The 25,329-nt window shown below is 39.5% G+C and overlaps 1 protein-coding gene and 1 long non-coding RNA gene across 5 annotated transcripts in view; one reads left to right on the top strand and one right to left on the bottom strand.

Moving 5' to 3' along the window:
• Positions 1-15,949, top strand: part of LOC124098214 (uncharacterized) — a 71,933-nt gene extending 55,984 nt beyond the window's left edge. The window contains exons 2-4 of one of the 3 annotated variants that reach the window (XR_006853503.2): positions 697-929; positions 11,127-11,385; positions 15,849-15,949. This is a non-coding gene — a long non-coding RNA (uncharacterized LOC124098214). Of the gene's footprint in view, positions 1-696; positions 930-11,126; positions 14,566-15,848 lie in introns of those variants that run through there. The other 2 variants (XR_006853501.2, XR_006853500.2) reach the window with 2 other exon arrangements.
• Positions 1-25,329, bottom strand: part of Cacna2d3 (calcium voltage-gated channel auxiliary subunit alpha2delta 3) — an 877,637-nt gene that overhangs the window by 1,704 nt on the left and 850,604 nt on the right. For both annotated transcript variants that reach the window (XM_058582154.1, XM_046452970.2), the window contains 2 exons: positions 794-906; positions 201-283 (listed from right to left, as the gene is read on the bottom strand). In XM_058582154.1, coding sequence (XP_058438137.1) covers positions 201-283; positions 794-906 — 196 coding nt within the window. The remainder of the gene's footprint in view (positions 1-200; positions 284-793; positions 907-25,329) is intronic.

The raw sequence follows: 25,329 nt of genomic DNA, 5'->3' as shown, positions 1-25,329 counted from the left end.
AAATACATGTGTAATAGATCAGATAGTAAAAAGTTTTTAAAAATCTGAACGAACATCCAGGGCCATTAGCCTTTTTTAGTTTTCTGAAAGGGTTTTCTTTTTCTCACAAGTAAAATGTTCAGCTGTATAGTTCTTTGCCCTCAGTCACAATAAGAATCTCAAAACGGTCAAAGGAAAACAGGAACAATTCTCAGACTTACCTCAGGGTGGAAGCCATGGCAAGATTCCGGACGCCTTCTAATCTTCTGAGCCTTTAGCCGTTCACACTTCAGGGATTCATTATGTTGACTGTAGTTAAGGCAGGTTTCCAAGACTGACCTCTCCTACTGAATTTCAGAGGTCCAAACTTGGCATTAGACACCGTTAACCACTTCCCTCTCTCCAACAGTTGGAAGTAACTAACCTTCCTGATACTTCTCCCCCACGTGTCCTTACTACATTTAGATGGGATATATCAACAAAAGCTCATGGGAGACAAGGCAAGTGTGTTCAGAGGAGAAATGATTAATTCACCCATTGGATTATAATTCTCAAACTGGGTGGTAGGGTGGAAGGAAGTAGGTCACTGACTCTTGCCTTTAGAAGTTATAGTTTGGTGAGGAGAGCCCTTCTGCTGCCCCTTGGGCCCAGTTGGCTGCCTGAACCTCTGAAACCATGAGCCAAAATAACTTGTCTTCCTCTGCATTGTTCTTGCAGATCTTTTGGTCACAGCAATGAAAAACCCGGCTCAACTACGGTTGATCCCTCTTACCCGTTTCAGCAGTAGTGGCTGGACCCATACATAAAAGGATATACCTGATTTCAATGGGCGCCATGGTAATGGGGGCCACAGACTCACACAGGCAGCTGCTGTCTACCACCACCATGAACAGATTGCTGCTTGGGATTTGCTGGATGACAAAGGATCTGTTGAGACAAGACAATGAAAGGTAATGTACCATCCCTCAGTTGAGGAACTAAGAGAAAACCTTTTCTTCCAGGGGCCCAACTAATACTACTTTATAAAACAAGATTCAGAAACTGCTTTATGAGTCAAGATGCCACATTCTCTGAGGCTTTTGCCTTACTAATACAATAACAACTTCATGCAGGTAATCCCACTCTCTCCAAAGCGAGTTGTATGTTATATGTACACAATACAGTTCGTTAGGTCACCTCAGTTTGTAAGGTTTAGAAGGTTAGGATTTCCTGCTTCTCCCAGGTTGCATTTGATGTCCCCTTGAGATACAATTTTCTTCCTCAAAGAAACTAAAACTAGCCTACAGAGAGCAAAAGATGTAAGGGACTTCCTTGACCTGTCCCTGAGTCACTTTGCAAATTGATGTGCCCAGAACAGAGGAAAGATGGTTTGAATGAAATCTATGCTAGGCATTAGGGAAGTTCCATCCACTTCAGATCCCAAGTTCTTGATAGAACCAAGATTGTACAGCAGCTCTGGTTGTACTGACAGATTTAGAAGGTCAAAGTAAACTTGATGCTGTTACCATCTCGTAACTTGAAGGTCTTAAAGAAGCCATATTAAAGATCCTGCAGACTGCTTGACCCAAGCTGACTAGCACATCACAATTGTGGAATGTTATAGGTTGAGAACCAGAATCATCTGGAGGCCCCTTACCTTTTGTATTTGACCTAATGAGATTCGTAGGGAAACTACTCAGAGTGTGACACTAAGCTTAGCAGAGCAAGTTTTCTCCAACCCTAAAGTTAAGAATGTTAATATCTGAAACCTGTCTATAGTAAAATATCTTTGCTTTACTGTAGCCCACCTACTTGATATATGTCTATCAAAGTTTTTGTAACCTCTTCCAGGATAGAAGAAGTCATTCAGGTTAATTTGAATCCTTGTTTCAAGGACATAGTGATTGATATTTGACTCAGAAAATTATTTTCTAATTTCTTTTAAAGCATAGTCATTGTTTTATGTAGACAGTTTTGGCACACAATGTGGGGCCCCAGAGATGATCCACTTTCACGGAAGGAGCTGCTCTGCTCAGTGCCAGGTATAGCACTGCCCTCCTCTCCCACCATGATGCTTCCTTGACTGGATGTTGGCGAGTTTTTCATGAAATGTTTTTCTTTTGGTCAACAGCCCTTTGAGCTGGTTGCTGTATTTTAATAGCCTCTCAGTGTTGCAGAACACTTATTAGAACTTGGGTTTGCTGGTACTCCTGCCTTTTTCCTTGACCAGTGCAACCTTGCCCAATATAGGAATTCTACAAGCACTAAGTCATAAAGATGCCACAGAAGAGAGATACTTATTCCCCCCCAGGCTGCAAAAAAAATAATCTCTTATAGAGATGTCAGGGGCGTCCCCAGGATGTGGTTAAGTCCGAACTTTGTTCCTGGGTCAGAAGGATCTTTATTGGCTCATGTAGGAAGACACACATCAGGGGTAATTACCCAGTGTTTTGGGCTCCCGCATGTTCCATAATCATGTAAGATAAACCCAAGATGGAGAAGAATTGAGCTTGGGGTAGAAACTGAGGAAGCTATCCAATAGAAGCACAGGATCAGGTTAGATCCAAAACACAAATCCCATCAGTCAGCATCGATGGTTGCAATTTTGGGGAGAAGCCTCTGTGATAATTATGACATCTCAACTTGCAAGTATTTCGAAAAATAGGAAAGTTTAAGGATGAGTTGTATTTACATTTCCCCCTCAATGGAGTATACTTGGTTTTCCTGCCAGAGAGAAAAGGTTTCAAAATCTGGTTCTAGCTGCAATGAACTAAGTAGCACAATGGAAAATGCTCATTCTATCTCCAAGGACAGTCAATTAGGTTACTTTTTCTACAATCTGTAAACTTTTAGCTATAAGTTCATGAGAAAAAAAGATTTTCTTGGATGTAAAATGGGTCCTAGAGACATCACTGGCGGAATTGATAACTCAAGGTGAGCTGCCCGACTTGCTTGGCAAGGATTTCTCCTGTACTCTTTTTAAGGTAGTTAAGGTCAAAAGATGTTATCATGAACTCTTCTTGTGAATATCTCTAGTCAGCATTTAAGAATTATCCTCAAGTTAGAACAAAAGTAAGAGAAGTCATCTTTATGTTGCTATCAGCCTGTCCCAGCTAAGAGGCAAACATCTAAATCTAGAGGCCCCAGATCCATTTGAATTAGGAAAAAAGGCTTTAAACCAAACAGTTTATATGGAACCTGTTTTGCCTGAAAAAAAAAAAAGTTTCTTAGCTTACCCATATGACTCACTCCATTTTATCCCTGATAGAATGCCTGATAAACCTATCACCATCTTGGTCTGTCTTGACGCTCTCCTGCCACCCCAGAGCTCCTTGAATCTTCCTTAGTATGCTCCGAGGAGTCACAAGAGATCTTTTCTCCTTACTAATGTGGGCAGACATCTGGCTACTCTTTTCAGTTCCAGCAGTGTACGATAGCCTCCTTGGGTGATGGAGGAGATAATTGGATCAATAAAGGGGAAAAAAAATCTTTTGGAAAGTGATGAAGCTATAAAATCTTTATTTTCTGAGTACATTTTAATATGTTAGGTGTTATGTCCGACTTAGAAATATATGTAGTACTTGCAAATTAAATAAGATGAACCCAAATACTTTTTAAGGTTTAGATGACTTGACAAAATCTTAAGCAGTTACAACTTAATAGTGTAGATGTAATAAAAGGCAGCTGTGTCTTCTGATCAACAAACTACCCGTGGCTTTTACTTTATAGAGCTCTTGCTTAACAGGTCCCCTTGTTATAAAAAAAGGTTAGTTAGCTTTAAAAAATTGTTTTAGTAATTATCTATGCAGGACCTAAGAACTGATAACCAACACTAAACAAGGGAAATGACTAAAAAAATATAGAATCTGCTCAGGGAAAAAGGTAAATGGGTGTGGTTTGAACATGGTGAGAAAGTTGTAAAAGGGTTTTGAGAATGACTGGAACTGTGGACGATTTTATGCATGGTCAGGTTGACAAAAATTATTTATAGGTTTTTCTAGAGGGTGGCAAAAGGTATGTTGGTGCAAAGGCTAAAGTACGATTCCCTATAGTTAAATGGCAGAGTTTTCCTGAAGCACTGATGTGTTCTTAGTAGCAAATGGTGAGAGGCTACTCAACTGCCTTCACAACAAAACCAAAAATTGCATATTCTATTACTTCTTGTGCTTTAGGTCCTCCATAAACCTTTTGGGGGACTGAAATTATCAAACAGAAGTGACAGGAACCCTAAAGGACAGTCAGTAGGAAAACAACTCATAGCCTGGTCCAGGGAACTGATCTTGCAAGCACAAGGATAAATATGATCAGGGTTACTGACACTTTCACATCAGCAGGCCATGGTTCTATGGTAGTTTCAGTGCAATTTTGGGAGCTGACTGGTTCAAAAGTGATCCTGGATCACAGATATAAAAGTCATAAGCCTCAGTACCACCCCATAAGACCTAAGCTCCAAATATAGTACTTACTTTGGGTGGAAGCTTGTGCTTGACTGAAAACAGCCCTCTCTGCAGCCTCAGGACCAGCAGGTGCCCTGCCAAAGCCACAGAAGTGATACCCTCGAGGGCTAAGTTCTGCTCTCCAGCCCACAAACTTTCAAATACAGCTACTGTTGCTAAATCCAAGATTCACCTTCAGGGGGATCTCCTTTCCAACACCAGAACTACTTAAGCCTCATCACCACCACATCTTGCCCTGTGAGACCTCGGGACATTATCACCAATGCCCTATACCACCAGGGTCACAAACCCACATGTTCTAGAGGTCTTGTGGGACATACGCTGGTAACATCTCCATAGATCATAACTGTTGGAGCCCAAACCTTGGAGAAGGAACATCTGGGTCTCTGTTCTACACAAGTGGCCAACAGTCCTCAGAAGCAATGACAGGACCTCTCCTAGGTCCTTTGGGGTGACTATTTGTGTTCCAAAATCTTGAATCCAGTTACTGGTGTCACTTATGCTTGCTCTGAGGGAGCTAGGGACAGTCTTTTCTATACCACTGAGATTATTGCAGCTATCACCATAAGTCCAGTACCATCAGGGCTCAATTCTGTGTACCTTTGGAAGTCTATGTCCAGTGCCAATTTTTACAACTACTTTCCTGAACTTCTGCATCAATCTGGATTGATGTCAGCAATGTCTATGTGTACGTCAATCAAAAACAAAGAGGGAGAGGAGGAAAGATGGCAGATTAGAAGAAGGGTATGTTTTATAATTGCTCCATGGCTCAGGAATCAAGCAGAAGTCCATTTTCTCAGCAAGATGGGTAATGAGGAATTCAATGAAATTCAATATCAGACTTAAGGGAACTATAGAGAAGGAAATTTTGGGTACTTTGAACATAGGACAACAAAGAATGCATTGGAGTCTGACCAGAGGCACCAGGTTACCTCAGAGGGTAATAAAGAAGCATGGGAGAACCTGTCGAACAGAAAGACACTCTTAAGAAGGTGGAATTTGAAAGGCCCTCCTTGTTTCTCAGCTGGCAAATGGAGAGCAGAGGTAGGGTGCTACTTGAAGCAGCTTTCTGCTGCAAGAGCCTGGGAGTTCATAACAAGCATTAGCAGACTTTCCCAGGAAGTGCTGCCTTAGGACCTAGAGTGTTCTTGGATGGGCATGATTGACACGTGCAGATAGAATTCTACCCTGGGGCATTCACGTTGGGGAGATGGAAGAAAGTATAATGTGTTTTCCCTTTGGTCTGGAAGCTCATGGATCTCTCGATAACAATGTAAATGGTCATCAAATCTCCATTTAAAATATGTACATTGGCAGAATGGATTAAAAAACAAGACTCTCAACCATATGCTGTCTGCAAGAGACTTAGACTGTAGATGGCTATGCCTATAAGATGCAAATGGAGATCAAATCAAGCAGGAGTAGCTATTCTTATATCGGACAAAGCATATTTGAAGCAAAAATTGACAAGGAAGATTACCTGTATACTTACATTTGGGGAATAAATATTTACTAATTACATAAACAATTCACTTCTTGACATTAAGTCCCAGATAAACCCTATCTTATAAGTAGATGAATCAACAAAAACCAATTTCTAATGAAATTAATAAGAAATATAAAACCCTTTAATACATGGAAATTGAACAATTCTCTTTCAATGAGGAATATATCTAAAAATGAGGAAAGTTTAAGTGTCTACATTAAAAAAAACAGCATTAGATTGTTTATTTGAAATCTATCTCTCAAGGTCCTCAAAAAGCAGGACTAATTCCAAAACTAGTAGAAGACAGGAAATAATTAAGATCAGACCTGAAATTAATGGAATTGAAAAGATTGTTCAGATACGTTCTTAGCCAAATTAACCAAAATAATGAAGTTGGAAATAAAAGGAGATATCACCAGATGTTGCTGAAGTCCAGAAGATTTTAAATAGTCCAAAAAATTTGAAAATCTAGAAGAAATGAACAAATTTCTAGACACATATGACCTACCCAAATTGAACCAGGAGGATATAGAAAACCCAAACAGAATAAAGAAATGAGATTGAAGCATTAATAAAATGTGTGACTACATGACCAATATGATTCTGCAACATATACACTCATATCGTACATAGCTGGGATATAATTTCTATCAAAGTGCATAAATGCATTCTACTGCCATGTATGACAAACAAAAAAGTGCCTTTCAGTGGCTCAGGAAGTTGAGACAGGGGATTGCAAGTTCAAAGCCAGCCTCAGCAAGGCACTAAAACTCAGTAAGACCCTGTCTCTAAATAAAATACGAAATAGGGATGTGACTCAGTGCCCCCAAGTGCAATCCCTGGTACCAAAAAGCTTTTTTTTTTTTTTTTTTAAAGGTTTAGTGGAACTCTGCTAACACCAATCCTCCTCAAATTATTCTGTGAAATACAAAGGGAGGAAAACACTGCCATTCCGTGAAGCCAGTTACAACCCTGATAACCAAAAGAAAATTACAGACCAATATCACTGAAGAAGTTAGATGCCCAAAATACTTAATAAAATATTAGCAAGTTGCATTCAAAGGTACATTTATATGATTGTGCACCATGATAATTTAATTCAATCCTGCATCTCCAGGATGAATCCAACTGTATACATGAAATGAATCAAGGACAAAAAAAAATGATTCTCAATAGATGAAGAAGCCTTCAACAAAATCCAACACCCATGAAGATAAAAGGAACTTACCTCAAACATTATAAAATCTATGACAAACAAAAGAAAAATGAAAGCATTTCTTCTGAAATCAGGATGTCCACTCTCACCACTCATTCAATATAGCTCTTGAAACTCTGGCCAGAGCTTTAGTCAAGAAAATGAAACCACCATTCAAATATTCTTACTTAATAGGAGCTCTGGGGAGATGCCTCATATCCAGGCCATAACACTTAGATTTATTCCCAACTAAGGGAGGGAAGGACCTCCATTGAATACATAGAATATTTTCAAAATGGCCATATCACCAAAAGTAGTTTACAGATTCAATGCAATCCCCATTAAACACAAGTGACACTCTTCAGAGAAAAAGATCCAGAATAGACAAAGCAATCATGAGCATTAAGAGTCCACATAATGCCTGATCTTAAATTATACTATAAAGCTATAGTAACTAAAACATCATGGCCCTGGCATAGAAGCGCACTACAGCGATCAATGGAACAGAAGAGAGAACCCAGAAATGAATTCACATTCATACAACCAACGGACTTTTGACTAAGGCACCAAGAACATATAGCAAAGTCATGACAGTCTCCTCAAAAAATTGTGCTTGCAAAATTGGGTATACATATGTAGAAGATACTGTACACCCCAACTTAACATTGATCAAAAAACTAAATGTTAAACCTGAGTGAATTAATTACTATAACAAAGGAAACGTATCAAGACACTAGTGTTGGCAATGATTTTTTTCAGATAGGACCTGAAAGGAACAGACAATAGTGAAAATAGACAAATAGAATTATATAAAACCAAGGAAAATACATCAAAGGAAATAAATAATCGCCAAAAATACAGAATGAGAACATATTTGCAAACTATTCATCTAACAAGGATTAATATCCACCCTATATTAGGGATTAAAGCCAAACATAAATAAGCAATAATCCAGTTTTAAAATGGTGTCAAGAACTAACGAGACAGAAGAAGGCATACAACTGTCCAAAAGGTATGACAAAAATGCGCCATTATCAGGAAAATGGAAATCAAAATCATGGTGAGATACCATCTCACCTCACTTAGAATGGCTTTCAGCAAAAATTCTGGTGCTAATGTGTAGAAAGGATAACTATTATGAAATCTTGGCAGGAATGTGAATTAGTACAGCCATTATGGAAACCAATGTGGAAAGTCCTTAACACATTAAAAATAGATTGATGAATTCTGAATCATGTGGTAGTTCTATCTATATCCAAAGGAAATCACACTAGAAGCATACTTATATTTCCATGTTTACTTCAGTACTTTTCACAGTAGTTAAAATACGGAAATAACCCAGATGCCCTTCAGTGAATGAATGGAGAAAACAGGATGTATATGCACAGTGGAATATTACTCAGCCATACAAAGAATAAAATCATTTGCAGCAATATGGATGTAACCTCAGGCCACCATGTTAAGTTAAATAAGCAAGACACAGAAAGACAAATACCACATGTTCTCACTCATTTGTGGGAGTTAAAAAGTCAACATCATAGAAGGACAGGAAATTGAATAATACTCACTAGAGACCAGGAAGATGGAAAGAAGTTCAACAAGGGGCACCAAAACACAGGAGAGGGATTAAGTCTTTTTTTTTTTTTCTATAGCACAGCAAGGGAATTATTGGTTTAAACAATTGATGATGTATTTCAAATTTCCAACACATAAAAATGATTAATGTTCTATACAACAACCAAAAAAAACTATTTAAAATAAAGAATGTTTTGATGAGATGGAAAGGATTATTTGCCAGATTTGATTATTACACATTGTATACATGCATTGAATTATCATAATGTACCCCACAAAGATGTATAAATATTATGTCTCAATAAGTGAAGAGTGTAAATACATTGTGATTTATCAGAGAGCACACTACTCTGATAAAATGAAGTAACAATGCACACTGCAAAACAGATGACTCTCAAAACACCCTAGTGATGCAAGCTAGACAAAGCGCACATTCATATATATTTCATGATTCTATTTATGTAAAAATTCTTAAAAATGCAAATTTAGTCTGTTGGCATAGAAAATAAAGCAAGATTTTGTAGGAAAGGCAAGAAACTAGGAGGGCAATGAGGGAAGTGTTGGCAAAAGGGCACAGACTCTCAAGAGTGACAGATATGCTTATTATTATTCTTGGTACCAAGGATTAAACCCAGGGGCATTTAAACACTGAGCTACATCCTCAGCCCCTCTTTATATTTTAAGACAGTCTCATTAAGTTATTTAGGGCCTAAGTACTGAGGCTGGCTTTGAACCCCTGGATCCCCCTGCCTCAACCTCCTGAGTTGCTGGGATTATAGGCACGCGCCACCACGCTCAGCATGTTTATTATTTTTATTGTGGCTTATGCATGTTTACATATGTCAACATTATCAAATAGCATACTTAAAACATTTGCACTGTTATGTCATATCAATTTAATAAATCTATCACCTTGGTTTCATTTCATTATGACCCATTTAATTAAGTTTTTTATACACTTGAGAAATTGTAAAATTAAGTCTTTCTGGTAGAGAACTGTTATGATAATAGACAGGAGGTATCTCCCAAAAGTTCATGTGGGAGACAATGCAAGAATCTTCAGAGATGAAATGATTACATTATGTGACTTGTATCCTGATGGTGGATTAATCCACGGTTATGGATTAACTGGGCTGTACCTACAGGCAGGATTTTCTCTGGTAACTGGTTTTACTACAAAAAAAAAAAATACTTCTTGGTTCAAAACCATGATAAAACTGGATTTGCTTTGTTATTATTGACTTTTACATTTCTACAGAAGTACAACTCCTATATCTAGATGAAGTAGGTCACTGGGGTTGTGCCTTTGGGTTTGGGGTTTTTGTTGTTGTTTTTAAACCCAGGGATTGAACCCCAGGGCACTTGACCACTGACCCGGGCATAGAAACGCACTACAGACATCCCCAACCTTTTTTTTTTTTTTTTAATTTATTTAGAGACAGGGTCTTGCTAAGTTCCTTAGGGCCTCACGAAATTGCTGAGGCTGGCTGTAATGACCTCATGTCCCAAAAACTCCTGCCTCTGCCCCCTGCGCCCCTTGGATTACAGGCTTCCACCACTGCCTAGCTGCCTTCAGGGTTTTTATTTTGTACTTGGTGAGTAGATCTCTCCTTCTGCTTCCAGTTACCATTTAACTTTACAATTATGATAACATGATTATCATTATGAACTCCTCCCTTCCTCTACCATGTACTTCTGCCATAATGTTCTCCCTCACACAGGGCTCAGAGCTACAAAATGGACTAAATATGGACTGACCCCCTGAAACCATGAGCCATAGTACTTTTCCTGGTCTACCTTGTTCTCATCAGGTATATCGGTCACCATTACAAAAACTTTGAGATTTTAAGAGGGCCTTGAGAAGGCCAAGGGACATATTTTTACTTACATTTATATAAATGAATTATTAATGTTTCAGTTATTTAATATTCCTAGAAACCTGATACATCTTGATATTTGTTATCAGAGTTCTAATGTTAAATACAACCAACCAAATTACTTTGTGAATGATCATTAGGTCTTTAACCTTGGCAATTCTCAGTCTTTTGGATTCCTCTGTTCTTTTTTTGGTTAGGGGGAGGAACCAGAGATTGAACTCAGGGGTACTCGACCCCTAGAGCCACATCCCCAGGCCTATTTTGCATTTAGAGATAGGGTCTCACCGAGTCGTTTAGTAACTCGCTTTTGTTGAGGCTGGCTTTGAACTAGCAATCTTGCCACCTCAGCCTCCCGAGCCACTGGGATTACAGGCGTGTGCTACAGTGCCCCTGCCAGAAACCACTGTTCTCTTAAATACAGTTTTCTGATAAAACTAAATTTCTTTTGCAAACAAACTGGTTTTTCTTTGATTTTCCCTGGTAACTGGTTTTACTATAAAAAAACTATTTCTTGGTTCAAAACTATGATAAAACTGGATTTGCTTTGTTATTGTTGACTTTGTTTTATATTTCCTCAGAAGTACAACTCCTAACAACAATGCCGGCCTCGTGCTTTAGGATGACACCCATTGCATCCAGAACAGATAAAATTGAACTGAACTACAGATCCACATTTTCTCTGCAGTGAGCTTCCAGGAAAGAAAGAACAGATGACTAGGAGCTACAGCCTGGCGACTTTTTCTACTGGAAGAGACACTACATCAAGGACTGTCTTCAGCCTCAATGAAAAGCATCCCATCAGGAACAATGACCTCATGTCACCCAAGACTTCAGACGGTAAATGCTTGCTATCACATCTCTCACCTCAACTGGGTACCAGCTCCTGCTGATGACATACCACTTAGAGTTCATAAAAACTGGGTGATACTTGCCTTCCCCCATGTTGACGATTGAGAACCCACCAAGTAAAGGAACCCCCACTCTTTTACTGAATCATTATAGAACATTTTCTATCGACCTAAGTATGTTTAGAGAGATCTCTTAGAAATTGAGATATTTAGAATTTGCTTGATGTTTCTTCTTAAAAGAAAGTAATGCCAAACTTGATTTTAGTAAAACTAAGAATGATGAGATTATGTCCTCTCATTAATCATTTTTGCTATGATGACTGCTTATCCAGACCTTGATCCAAACTGAATCCTCCTTCAGATTTTACACTGCCCCCAGAAAATAATTCTCTTATTCTTTACCTAAATTGTACCTAAGAAAAACTCCAGATTGGAAGAGTCTGATTTTAAACCTACTGAAGAAACTTACTTTTATTTCAGATCCAAACCCCTGTAGCCAAAACAACAGAGGTTCCTACAAGGGATAAAGGAAGAATATTAACCCGAGTCCAACCAGGTGGATTACTATATTTGCTACTGATAGTGGAGACAATAAGATTTTTCAAATTCCTGGATATATGGGTCAATTTGTTGCAGCTATTCTGACAAACATCTGCTCTGTGAGTGTGGCTGGGACCTAACCCTACCATATGATCTCCATGAATTCAGACGACATAAATGTTCCTACCAGGCCCAGAAGACTATTTAGAATTCTACCTACTTTGGAGTCACTTCTATGCTGCTGACCCTTATATAGGATGTCAAAAATTTTGGTTTGACTCTTCATATCCAAATTGTACAAAAGTGATTTGTTTCCAATGACAATAATAGTCATGGTGGATTGATCAAAATTGGCCAGACACCTCACTGGTGATGTAGGTACTTGACCAAAAATTTAAGGGCAAGCTAAACTGGCTATAAACAAAGACATTCTTTAGAAGAGAATATGCTTTCAAGATAATACTACATGTAGTGTGAAAAGAATTGGAAATTTTTAAAAGAAAAGTATGTATTACAAAAAAGGTACAAAAAATAGTAAGCCATTTATACAGGACTGTTCCTGAACCCAAAGATGAGAAAGAGCCTATGCTTCAACAGGGTTATTGACAATGTTAGTAGAGGTGGAATCTAAAGCAGCTATGAGAAAATGGTCAACACCTGTCAGTGCAAAGGTTAGGGTTAATGATTTATGGAAATATTGTACAAAGGATCAATTATGGAAAATAACAGGATTTATAACCTAACACTACCTTAAAAGCTCATGTTCCATGAGTCTTTAAAATATCCCATAGTACAGTTAGCTAGCACTGGAAAAATGTTAAACCATACCATATTCTACCAATGGGAAGTAGATAGGTAATATTTCAAAATGACACTTATTAGAATTCCATTTCCCTTTCTGACTGAGATCTAAGAAATGAGGTTGCTTATGCTCACAAGTCTGGCCTTTTGTCCCTACTATTACTAAAATATTTGTTACATGGGAAAGGAACAGTTTTGTTGAGAAGCAAATAAAATTTCCTGACTTCTGCTATAATGTGACTGCCCGTGGATTTCACCAATATGACAAATCAAATTATTTGCAAAAAAGTAAGAGTTGCAACAATCTGACATTGAGGACCAATCTTTCTTTGAATTAGCTATTCCACACAAGGTAAATCTATGGGGTCAAACTGTCCAGAAAAATTTGAATTGATATTTCATAAAGTACACAGGGGGAAGACCTTATTATCACTAAAGGTATGATGCATGCAGAAGACTTTTTTTTTCCTTAGTTGGGACACCTAGTTCCCTCATTACTATCTTTTCTCCTTCAGCTTGGTAGGATGATGGAGGTGGGGTTCAGGACAGGAGTCAAGTAGTCACAATCCTCTTTGCTTTACGTCCCACTACCATGGCAACTCCTACCACAGGTTGGGTGTTCTAATTAGGTACCATAAAGTAACCAATAGGAGCGAAGTGGGCAATATTATAATTAGGTATCAAAGTTACCAGTGGAAAAAATGAGGCAGGGTCTTCAATCAGGTCCAGAGGGTGGAGGGAAACACCTCACAACTTTAAGAATCACCCAACAACGAGGCCTGGACCCTTTCTCTCAGTCTGCTCCACTTAATGGAGCATACTTGTTCTACTTCAATGACTTATTTTCTCCTTTACTACATCTGTGCTTTGTCACTTCTGAGTGTCTTGCTCAATTCTTTGTTCTGGACGCCTTACCAGTAACAAGGCCATACTATGCTCTTGGTTCTTTTAACTTCAAGTATAAAAGTGATATGTCACACGTAACTTTTATATCCGATACAAAGGAGGGAAAAAGAAGCACACTCAAAATGAGTTCATGATGATTACTGACACTAATATAGCCTCATGACTTCTTCCTTAATGGCTTTGATAACTCGTGCCCTCTTCTAAAGACTACCTTCTTACATAGTCAGCCTCCTCTTCACGAGCTTGTGAGAATGAGCCTTCCTAGCTCCATAAGACACAAAACATTTAGCTTCTGAACACACAGAACATGGTGCTTGGCCAATGGGGGAACCAGGAATTGAAGTTCTCTGAAGAAGCCACACTGTTATTGAAGGTTCTGCAGATTGTTTGAGGAGAGAGTCAGCATTGTAGATTGAGCACCAAAATTCTCAGGGGCCATCTTAGGCCCATCAACTAGTCATTTACGTTAACTTTCGTATGTGACTTAACATTTTTGTTAACTAGTAGGGAAACTTCTTGGAATGTGACGCTAATCTTAGTAGACCTCTAACCTCTACCAACCCTAAAGCTAAGAATACCATAAAAATCATATCTAAAACCCACTTACAACTTTCTTTTGTTCTCCGACTATGAAAGTTCATGAGACCTCTTCTGTGGAGGAACCAGTCAGTCAGGGTTAACTTGAATTCATATTCCTGGGCTATGGTCACCCTATTGGTTAAGAATAAATTATTTTCCAATTTTCTTCAAACAGAGTTTTTAATTTATATCACTAATGTTATTACCCAATCCAGTGAAGTAACAGTTTCATTAAATCCAGTTACTGGAATGAAATAGAATTTAGCCTGACCAAATTGTCAATTTCTCCATAAGTTTTACATTAATTCACATTTCTTGTAATAAATTTGTTTATTCTGCAGAATGTGTTACCATGGTGAATTAAATTTATACATCGACAAATTCTTCTGCTTTTTGGGCAATTAAAAAGTTAAAAAAAATCATTTCTTTCTATCTGTTATCACCTCTTATGTTGAATTATCCAACTATATCTCTGATATTGCAATACAACTGACCTCCTTTCTACAAATGCCCACTCATTAGATGTGGATGAGGAAAAAGGGCATATTTGTTGGCTGTAACAGGGGACCAGGCATGCCACTGCTCAAAGATTTCCTTGTTGCCAGAACTATGATCACGTATTTTGGAACACCAATCTCTTCTCCAGAACTAATCCTTAGTTCAGAAAAAACAAGCCATTTTATAAAATTCTCTTTGCTTGACCTCCTCCCTTTAGCACTAGATCCAATCTCATCTAGGCCAGAACATTGCTGTACCTATTAGTCTCTTTGTATTGGACCATGTTTACCAGCATAAAAATACCCCCCACCCCAAGATCACTGTTGGTCGACAGTCTGAGAAGGAAAAAAATGTCAAAAACCAAGACCACATAAACTTTCTGAAAAACAAATGGTTGAATCTACCAGCTGCATGATAAAGAAAAGCATAGAAGAACTTAAGGGAGAAAATATTTTTGGAATTAAAACACTTCTTCATTGAAAGGGCACAGTCAAGCTTGAGTGAAACTTGAGGCTATCAAAATATAGATCAATCCTAAAGACTTCTCTAGAAGTAAAGGACTTTAAAAAGAATGACAATGAAACCAACTTCTCAACCCAAGTAGTGAGGATAGAGAAACAGAGCAACAAAGTTTTGAGGAAATGGACATAAGGAAGGCAAAGGCATAGCAGTGTCTGTAGAAAAATAGACACTGTGCAGCTATAAACATTAAACGGAAAATTAGGTTTTAAAAATGTAGGAATAATTACTGAAAAAATGATAACCCAATCAACACAAGAGACCATGATAAATTAAGCAGACACATGGATACCACTATAAACTTAAAATTATTTACATTCACTATAAATGTGAGGTTGCTAGATTCACATATCAAAAGGCAGAAACTCTTCAATGGGGTTAGGAAAGTACTAGCATTAAATTATTTGCCACTGGCACTCCGAAAGCAGGATAACTCGGGAGGAGGAAAAAAAATACATGAGAAAAAATGCTAACAAAAAAGAGGGCTAGTAATATTACTCAAATAGGCAGAGGAAAGTGTAATAAAATAGTTCATACTGGAAAAATAGTATAAGGTGCTAAGAAGATATGACATGATTTTTTTGAGAGAGAATTTTTTTTTTTTTGTAGATGGACACAACAAATGCCTTTATTTTTTATATGGTGCTGAGAATTGAACCCGGGTCCCGCCTGTGCTAGGTGAGCGCTGTACCACTGAGCCACAATCCCAGCCCCAACATGATTTTTTATGCATCTAATGATCATAATAAACAAATACCAAAAAGGACTGGTTAGCACAAGATCTATTAAAAAATGGAATGGAAACTCTTCCGACCTGAAAAATTCACAATATATTTTCAAACACATGAGACTGCAATGCATTCCTAAGAGCAGAAAGCATCAATTACATGTTCTTTCATAGTAGAGTACAAATTAATAGCAAAAATATGTAAATGGTAAGGATTTAAAAATCCACATTTCTTCAATTCTTAAGAATTTGACAACAGCCCAGGCTCAAATTTGTGCAGTGTGACATTCAACATTTTGAATGGAGGGGTGGGAGTGGAGGTGGGGGGGACAACCCTAAAAACCAAAGAAAAAGGTTTTCCAGTAATTGACCCAGGTTTTCAAAGCAAGAAGCTGGAGAAGTGAACAGGAACCTACACCTATGGCCCTATGGTGGTCTTTCCCCTTATTACAGGATGGAGCATCCGTGCCCCTCTCTAAAGCCCATCCCTCTGCTTCCTGCAGGGAGGCGACTGATGGAAGAGAAGACACAGATGAACACTGCAGAAATAGTTTGACTCCTCTAGCAACCCTTCCCTTCAGTTGAGAGATATGCTGTCACATCTCCTGTGTCAGGAAAAACAACTCTCCTTGGGCTTACCTGCAGCTACCGTCTCCTGTAGTGTAACTCCTAAAAATACGTATTAATTCTCTCTCCCTCTTTCCTCATGCCTCCCCCCTTTTCACAAGTGCACCCCAAGAATACTGTAGTCCTTACTGCTCTAACTGGATCAGGACCTGCCTGGGACTAAAGAGCTCAGCTCTGTTACTTGCCTCCCCTTCTTCCTGGCTGGCTCACCATCTGCTGCAGACTGCAGTTTCCATGGGAACAGGCTGCATCTGACAGCCACATTCCCCCTTATCTCCAGCATGGGGCTGTGCCTGGAATGGTGCAGATTCCCAGTAAATATTTGTCAACTCAATGGCAGAATTTTTAATAAAAGCAGAAGGCTAAAATGTAAATAAAACAGTTAAGACTAGCGGCAGATTTAAAAGAATATTGATAGAATCAACTTCTGGCACTCCAGATCAGGAAAGAAGTGATAAGGTAACTTAAAAACCCAAAACAGAGGCATTTTAAGCATCTTCATTGACTATTATATATACCACTGCAAATGATTTGAAAACTTAGATATTTTATACTTATTTGGGAAGGTACGTTTTCTCTATGTTTGGACAAGCTATTTAAAAAATTATATATATGCAGACCAACTGCCATAAACAAAACTGAAATATTCATTGAGAATCTACCCCCAGGTGAATACTACCAAATCACCCCAAGAACAGATATGGCTGTGTTCATAGAAAACCCACTGACCAACTATTAGAACTAATGAAAGAACTCAGCAAGCTGACTGGTTATATAATCAGCATATAACACCATAGTCTAACACTGTCAATAACCAATTAAAAACCATTTGTGGAATAAGGGGCCATTGATAGTGTCAGTAATCACTATAAAATGCCCAAGAACAAGTCTAGTAAAGCATGAGCCTTTTATGCAAAAGATCACACTCAACTGAAAAAAATATTAAAAAGACAAACTAGAAATTGGAGGGAAGAACAATGGCTGTCGAAATAACACTTGTATTTCAAAGGTGTCACCTTCCCCTTAAACTTGGAATTCAAAGTAATACTATAATTTTATCAAAATGGATTCCACTGCCATGTATAACTAAGAACGAGTGATAAAGAAAAGTTAAAATCACATTTGACGCTTTTGGGAAATGTCATAAAAATTTGAGGGATTATTATGAAGTTTGATGAGTAAGCTCTAACGTTGTAAGATAATTTGTAGTTATCTTGCTCAATATTATTTTTATATATATATATATATATATATATATTATATACATCAAACTGATAACCTAGTTACCCAGTTTGTTGATTTTTCATGAGGTTGTAGCATATCTGAGCTACAAGTTGTTATTATCAATAACTTGTATCACATTAACAAGAAATCTGCTCTTTCAAAAAAATTTTGAAACAATTTTTCTAAGGGACTCTCAGAATACAGAACAGTTTGGACAATTGTGGGAAAAAACAAGTTTTATAAAAAGGGAAAATTCTTGCCCTATCCAATATCAAAACCCATGAAACTATTCATAGAAGAGGAAGCACAGATGAATTCAGATACAAGGGGCTCAGTCTTGCTAAAAATCAGAAAATTAGAAATTAGAAGGAAACGAAGATAATGAAATGCACTTTTCATTAGCCAACTGGAAAAAAATAAAATCTTTAGAAATACTAATGATGCAGAAAGTCTAAAGAAATGTTTACCACTCTATACCTGGTGGGAAAGTGACTTTATATCCACTCTGAGGATACTTTATTATCATTATAGTGGAAGTAATTTAGATCCTTCCTCTCCCCTAACTTCTTAAGAAAAACTTATTTAGAAAACCCTAAATCATATGTAAAGATGCTTTGGGTAGCATTGTTTACTCAAAGAAGAAAAACAGAATCTACCAGAATACATACCAATAGGGGAATGATTAAATACCAGTGTGTCCATTCTGTGGTTTACTTGGTCACCAGGTGAAATGAAAAGGGCTGAAGTTACTGTTACAAAAGGATATTCTGAGACACAGGAGTGGGAAAATAACACTTCAAACCCTACACAAAGAATGAGCAAGCATATTTACGAATATTCACTTAATAGTTGATTCTGCCATAGAGAACAAGAAAAATAAATGGGATGGGTAAAATACCAGATGTATTTACATGGCAAATATGTGATTCACGATTTATGTTAGACATAGAAGGAACAGACTAAAGTAGAGCATATGTGGACTTAAAAAAAAAAATAAGTTTCATGTACATTCTAACAGATAAGAAGGAATGGGAAGACCAAGTAAAGTTGTTCCCAAGGCACAGACTGTCATTTCTGGACCCATAGATCTCACCCATCTCATTCTTAAGTCAACCCACTGGTAATGCCCATTTTCTGCCTGGGATGCACAGATCAACACCAGGGCTGCTCAGCAGGTTACGGACCATCAAACTTGCCCTTGCATTTCTCCAATCAAGCAAGTGTGCATTGCCGGGTTTCTGTTCTCACGACTAAAAGGCTCAGGGGTCACTCTAGTTAAACTGGGCTAACTGGGCTGCACGAAATAACCACACAAGAGACACAAATACCTTTTTCTTTGGGGTTGCTGTGACGGCTCCTCTGACCTTAAGGGTCCGCAGAAAGAGAGAGAGAGCACGCGCTGACCCCTTTTATTGAGGAGAAGCTATTCAAATGAGGCAAGGGGTCAGGTTTCAGGGGGCTGAGTCTATCTTCATGATGTCCACTGTCAGCAGGTTGACTGACACCTGGGTAGGCCACACCCAAGGGCACAGTAAGAGGAGGGGACACACACAAGGCACTTCCATGGAAGATTCTATCCTAAACAGGGCAAGGGGTTATATTACAAAGGAACAGGTGAGCATAGCTTCACCCATGGGGCTGTAGCAAGACACACCCATTTCTGTGACTGAGCGCCTCAGCACCCAGCTGGGGAGTGTAACTCAGTCACCGGTAAGGTTGGCCTCCCACAGTGCATTGCAGGCACTTTCTGCCTGCTGAGCCCCGATTCCCAGCCCTCAAGTCTGGTACTCTTCAGCACACCATCAGTGGGAGATGGGGAGAGGGTGGGGGAACCAAAATGAAGGAAGGAAAGAGGAGATGGGCAAGAGCAGAGATCACATGAACATTGCAGCCTAACAATGATAAGAATGGAGTCCCCCCTTTCCTCTCGCTTCTCGCCATATCCTTTACATGAATTAGACAAAGCCACCCGGGGTGGGCCTCTTGTCTCTGTAAAGTCTAGGGTGACTTTCCTGGTAAGTACTTAGCATGAAGTGAGCCCAAAATGAGATACATTTCCCTACTTTCTTCCTCTAAGAGATGCAATAGTACAAAATAAAAAAATCAAGAAGAGTAATCACCAAACCAACCACAGTGGCTACCTCGAGAAAGGAGGAAGAGGATGGGGAAGGAGGATCAAGGAACAATTGCCGTGAGTCATCTACTTGATCTTACATTGAGGATCTTTATAAGGAAAATGTATTCATGCATTCTTAAAATGTTTATAAGATGGGATGTTACTCAGGGGAGCAGCGAGTACTGATTCTCTCATTTTCACAAGGGATAATGAATTCAAGAAGATATGTCACCTCTTACACCTTATAGTAATAGCATGAATAAGATAAAATCATGCCCATTTTAGAGACAGGTAAACAAGAGGCTAAGTAACTTCCCAGAGTAACTGAGGCTGAGCTGATAATGCATATATAAATCAAAACTAGAGCTGCAGATCTTTCAGGCTTGTGTGGCAATACTATACTACTGGGGGCAGCAAATTTTCTGTCTTGGGTTACGGTATTAGTAGGGCTCAGGCAACTTGGGGGCAGATCCAGTGAGATCACCCAATACAGACACTTAATGACAGCAAATGCAAGATATCGGTGTCTTTAACACAGTTCCTGGGAAGCCCTATAGCAAATTCCCCTCTTCCTTTCCCACATCCTAGGAGATGAAAAGCCTGCACACAGCTACATTGAAGTAGAGGAAAACCACCCCCTACAAAGGCTTTGCTAGCGGAAAGATTAACTACTTTTCCATATTTTAAAGACTTACTGTCTGCTTATTAACATGGTGCCTTGGAGGGGCCTGGGCAATGTTAACTGTACATTTATGTGTACAACGTGTATTTATGGCCCAGGGTGCAGGGTTGAGCTGCATAAAGAACACCTCCATCCAGCTGGGCCCAGCGTCCAGGCTGACATCATAGTGCAGAGGAGCTGCGGCCTGGTGACTCTGGGGGGGAGCCAGAAAAGCTGAAGAGGGAAATGCTTCAATAGACAATCACAGGGAGGGTTCTAAGCAGAGATAGGCCAAGATGCGTGAAATAAATTAGGTCCTCAAGGGAGAGGGAGTTGGGAAGAGAGAAGCAATTTTGATATGTCCATTGCTGGAACTGAAACAACCCAGTCCCCTCTTTTCCCACTCACTGCAGGCCGAGACAGAACTGCAGGGAAAAGATGATACAATTTCAAGACCGCCTCAGAGAACCGTCTGCCTCACACCATCTTCTAAGAGGGGCTTTGCTGACCAAGTGACGAAGGGAATCACGATGCTTCTTGCCTTGAACAGACATGCAGGACGGGGAGGAACCCAGGGATAAGATTCCCAGAGCAGCACAGGATTGCACATTTGGAGAGCCCCAACAGCTTGCTTTTCATTAAATGGGTTCAGAACCAGGGCTTAAGAATTGATAGACTCTTAAAATGTTTCAAACACTCCTACAAAAGTCTTTTGCCCTTTGTAGATTGTTACCCTTTATAGACCGTCTTTCATCTTCTTGGTGGATAAAATCTAGACGATGAGTAAGTCACAGGGAACTCTTTGGATCTGGCACAGGTCCTCGTCTATGTTGTACTACTTTCAGTTGGGCTGGATATGTTAACTCTGGATTTCATACCAGTTCCTATTCTCCTCTACCTGTGCCCCCAACCCCAACCCCCAGCATGCAGCAAAATGCCTCCCACCGACCCAGGCCAGTAAGTAGTAGAGAGCAAACATTTGTTGACCTCTAAAGTTCAAGCTAAAAATTAAACATGGCAGACATGTTCTGGAATACCTCTATAGTCACTGTGTAGAGAATGTTGGGAAGAGGGGAGTGGGAAAAGGAAAAGCCAGCACCTCTCTAAACTCAGCCCAAAGTACAGAACAGAGAGCAGTTACTTTCATGATTACCCCAAAAGTGGGGAGCCCCATAATTTTATTGTTGAATCATCTTAGCATGTCAAGGCACAGGTCATTCTAAAATATTTAAACTCTTTCAGAGCACAATGAAAAGGAAATGCCTTAGATTCCTTTTATGAGGAACAGATATAAGACCTAACCAAGATTGTATCCCCCCAAACTATGAATAAACTCTCCTTCTGATTACTGATATGTTGGTCTTAAATAAAATGCAGTAACTATGCTGCAGCAGGACATTGAAAGAGTAATACAGAATTCCCCAGAGGATTAATTAGACATGCAAATCAGCTAACATTATTCCCTTTGTGTTCAGCTCCACTCTTTTGAATTCCTGCTTTCTCGTGTCTAATGAGAATTTCATAGAAATTCCATAACCTTCTGACTACTTTAAGTACATAAAATGAGTTAAAGTCCATTTCGATACCATTTCATGACTAGCACAAGGCTCTCTGCTGTTCTTCTTCCCAGCTTCTAGGTTCTAGCTTCTTCTGTAGCTTGGGATCAGACAAACAGTAGCAAAATGGCAAGCATTTTCTACTCATTGGATCAAGGGTCATTCTCTCCCCATGACTTGCTTGTTTGTACCAACTGGCCTTTGGTGCCTGCTGTCCGGCCCAGCACACAATGAAGGCTCTTTTGTGTTGTTCTCAGGGATAACCTGGAGCTGCTCACCATGACCCTGATTTGACACCCATGAAGCTCCTATCATGAGAAGTTACTCTCCCTTCTCTTAGACATTGGAGTGGCCTTTACCTGAAAGCAGCCCTCTTGTTGGGTTTAAGCAAGATGGTATGGGGTCAGCTATCTTCTATATGGTCCCCGGTAAGCACATGCATCTGTGGCTGACCCAGACTAACTGCACTGGTGCAGTACCTCCTCAAGTCTTGTCCTCTTCCTCCACTCCTCTTTCCCCAGCCTGGAGAGGCATCCGAATATATCTGTGCATCTACTGCCCAGCAGGCATCCCACCAGTTCTGGACTTCTCGCCAAGTACACCCCAAGGGATCTCTTGGGGGCATTCCCCCATAGCCCATCAGGATTCCAGCAGGAAAAAGCATCTCCTGGATGCTTTCTTATGAGCACTGATGTTCTCGTAGGGTCCTTATCTGTCTTTGCATGATACACTAGAGGGACTCAACTAAGCTTGTGGGTGGGGCTGGGGAGGGCTTCCAACTCTAAATTAGGGCCAGATAAATGGCTGTCCTTTTCCTAACCCATGATGTTCAGTGCCACTGTGTTCTCTCCTAAATCTGGGACTACAGGAAAATTCCCCACTTGACATCCAGTTTGTATCCTCCCAGTAAATTTATTCTTGTAAGATACACTGCACAGCATTGGAAAAGAGCCCGTGCTGTGGGATCTGCTCATATGGTGTCTAAAAGACATTTGACAGAAATCCCATCTCTAAAAACAATCCTTAAAAGAAGAGAAATAGTGTGTGAATTAAATTTAACATCATGCTTCAGCATAAAACACTCAGCAGTTGTAAGAAGGCAAAGAGACTTATTCCCTCCTCTTTTATTCTTGTTCTGAAAGTTCCAGCCTATGCAATTAAACCAGAAAAAAAAGGATGATTAAAGATTGGAATAAAGAAACTATTCACAATATCTGAAACCTGCCCCAGTCCCCAACCCCCAGATTTTTCTATATAGTACTTCCCCCTTATCTATGTGGGATATATTCTAAGACACCAAGTGGATGCCTGAAACTGAAAATAGTACCAAACCTTACCTACAAGGACTAGGATGCCATTATAGTTGATCTGGTAACCGAGCTGGCCATAAAGTGACTAATGGGCAGGTAGTATATACAGAGTGGATACACTAGACAAAGGGAGGATTTACATTCCAGGAGGAACAGAACGGAATGGCATAAGATCTGGCATACAACCCAGAACGGCACACAACCTAAAATTTACGAACTGTTTCTGGACATTTCACTTTAATATTTTCAAACTATTATTGACCACAGCTAAGAAATTGTAGAAAGTCAAAGCATAGGTAAGGAGACACTACTGAATCTCTTAATGATATTACCATTTATCCTGTCATGCAGCCAGAGATGATGACATAATTCTTAAGACTCATCTCTGAACATAACCAGTCCCTGATATTTGATCATCTGCTCTATTTCTCAAACCCACACTCCTAGGGCCAGTCTTAGGGGCACATGACCTGCATATTTACACAGAGATTGGCACTCAAAAGTTTTTCATTTAGATTTTACTGCTTGAAATTTTTATTTTATTTTATCTTTAAAACTTATGTTTTGGCTGGGCTTGGTGATGCGAGACCCTGTATTAAAATAAAGGTCTCAGTGGTAGAGTGCCTCCAGGTTTTATCCCCAGTACCATACACAAAATTACGTTTTATAAGCGAAATCCACAGGACGGTGGAGCAGGCACAGAGGTGAGGAGCGGTTAGTCAGAACCTCATTTCATGAGCAGTCCCACCCCCTACTACCTCTCCTGGCAGAGTATGGGGACAGTACAGGCTTGGTGGTGGCTGGCAAGTACCACTGCACATTTGGTGGCTGACTTAGCATTGAACCTCTTGCCAAATCCAATCCAGTATAAACCCAGAAATCATAAATGATGTTAAAATAAAAGACAGTTTTCACTTGGGTACAGAATAGATTTGCAAATCATGGAGCACAAGTTCAGTTAAAAACCAAACAAGTGTTCCATCAGAGGAAGGAAGATTTTTAAAGGGAAACAATGGAGTAAAGTAACTTGTGAACCATTTTTGATTGGCTTTGTTAGTTACTCAAGATGTTTTGAGCAAATTTAGATGGTGCTGAAGGTCTGCTTCTACATTCAGCTACCCATGCTTGGTTGCCAGGAGCCATCTCCAGGGGCTCATCTGTAAGCACTAAGTTTTCTGAGACAGCAAATCATTAGGAATCCCATGGGTGCAAACTGTCCCAATCTGGGATCTTACAAGCACGTTTGTTTCCAAACAGCATTCTTTATCCTGAAGTTAAAGATTGAGAACTTGTGTCTGAGGATCACAAAGAAATTCTGCTCTCTTGAACAAAGTGCAGTCATCTTGATTTTTATGTGTATAGCAAGTACCAAATATTTCCTCGTACAAAGGCTGAAATTCCTAGGGGATTAGCTCTCCACCATAAGTATGGGCAGTGAGTTCCTGGGAAGGGAAGATCAAGTCCCCACCCCCAGCCAGGATACTAGCACCTCCCTCTCCAGTGACTAGCAGGAAGGAGAAACCAGCAGCTGGTGAACCAAACAACCCACCGAGTAACTGTGCAGGACCCTGGGAGATGAGCAAGGGTCAGTACCTAACCAGTGAGTATCCTGCGTACAAGAGAACACAGTACCAAATAGCAAATTACAAAATCATGAGAAAGAAGATGATTACAAAAAGTAGGGGTAAAGTTTCCTTGGTAATTCTTCTAATGATACGCCTTCCTCCTCTTGCCTTTTGAGCATGCAGCTCACATTTTCATTTTTTACCAGGTCTAAAAAAATGACATCATAGTCTGCTGTGCTAACTGACCTCATCTTTGACATGCCTTCCAGCTGGTCTCCCTGCCATGGCCCATCTTGAGGTGGTA

This window comes from Marmota monax, unplaced genomic scaffold (genome assembly GCF_021218885.2).
Source record: "Marmota monax isolate L192 unplaced genomic scaffold, Marmota_monax_Labrador192_F-V1.1 WCK01_AAM20220418_F8-fsc00042, whole genome shotgun sequence".
NCBI classification, from domain to species: Eukaryota; Metazoa; Chordata; class Mammalia; order Rodentia; family Sciuridae; genus Marmota; species Marmota monax.
Note: the sequence above shows the minus strand (reverse complement) of the source record. Positions and strands in the feature narration are given on the sequence as shown.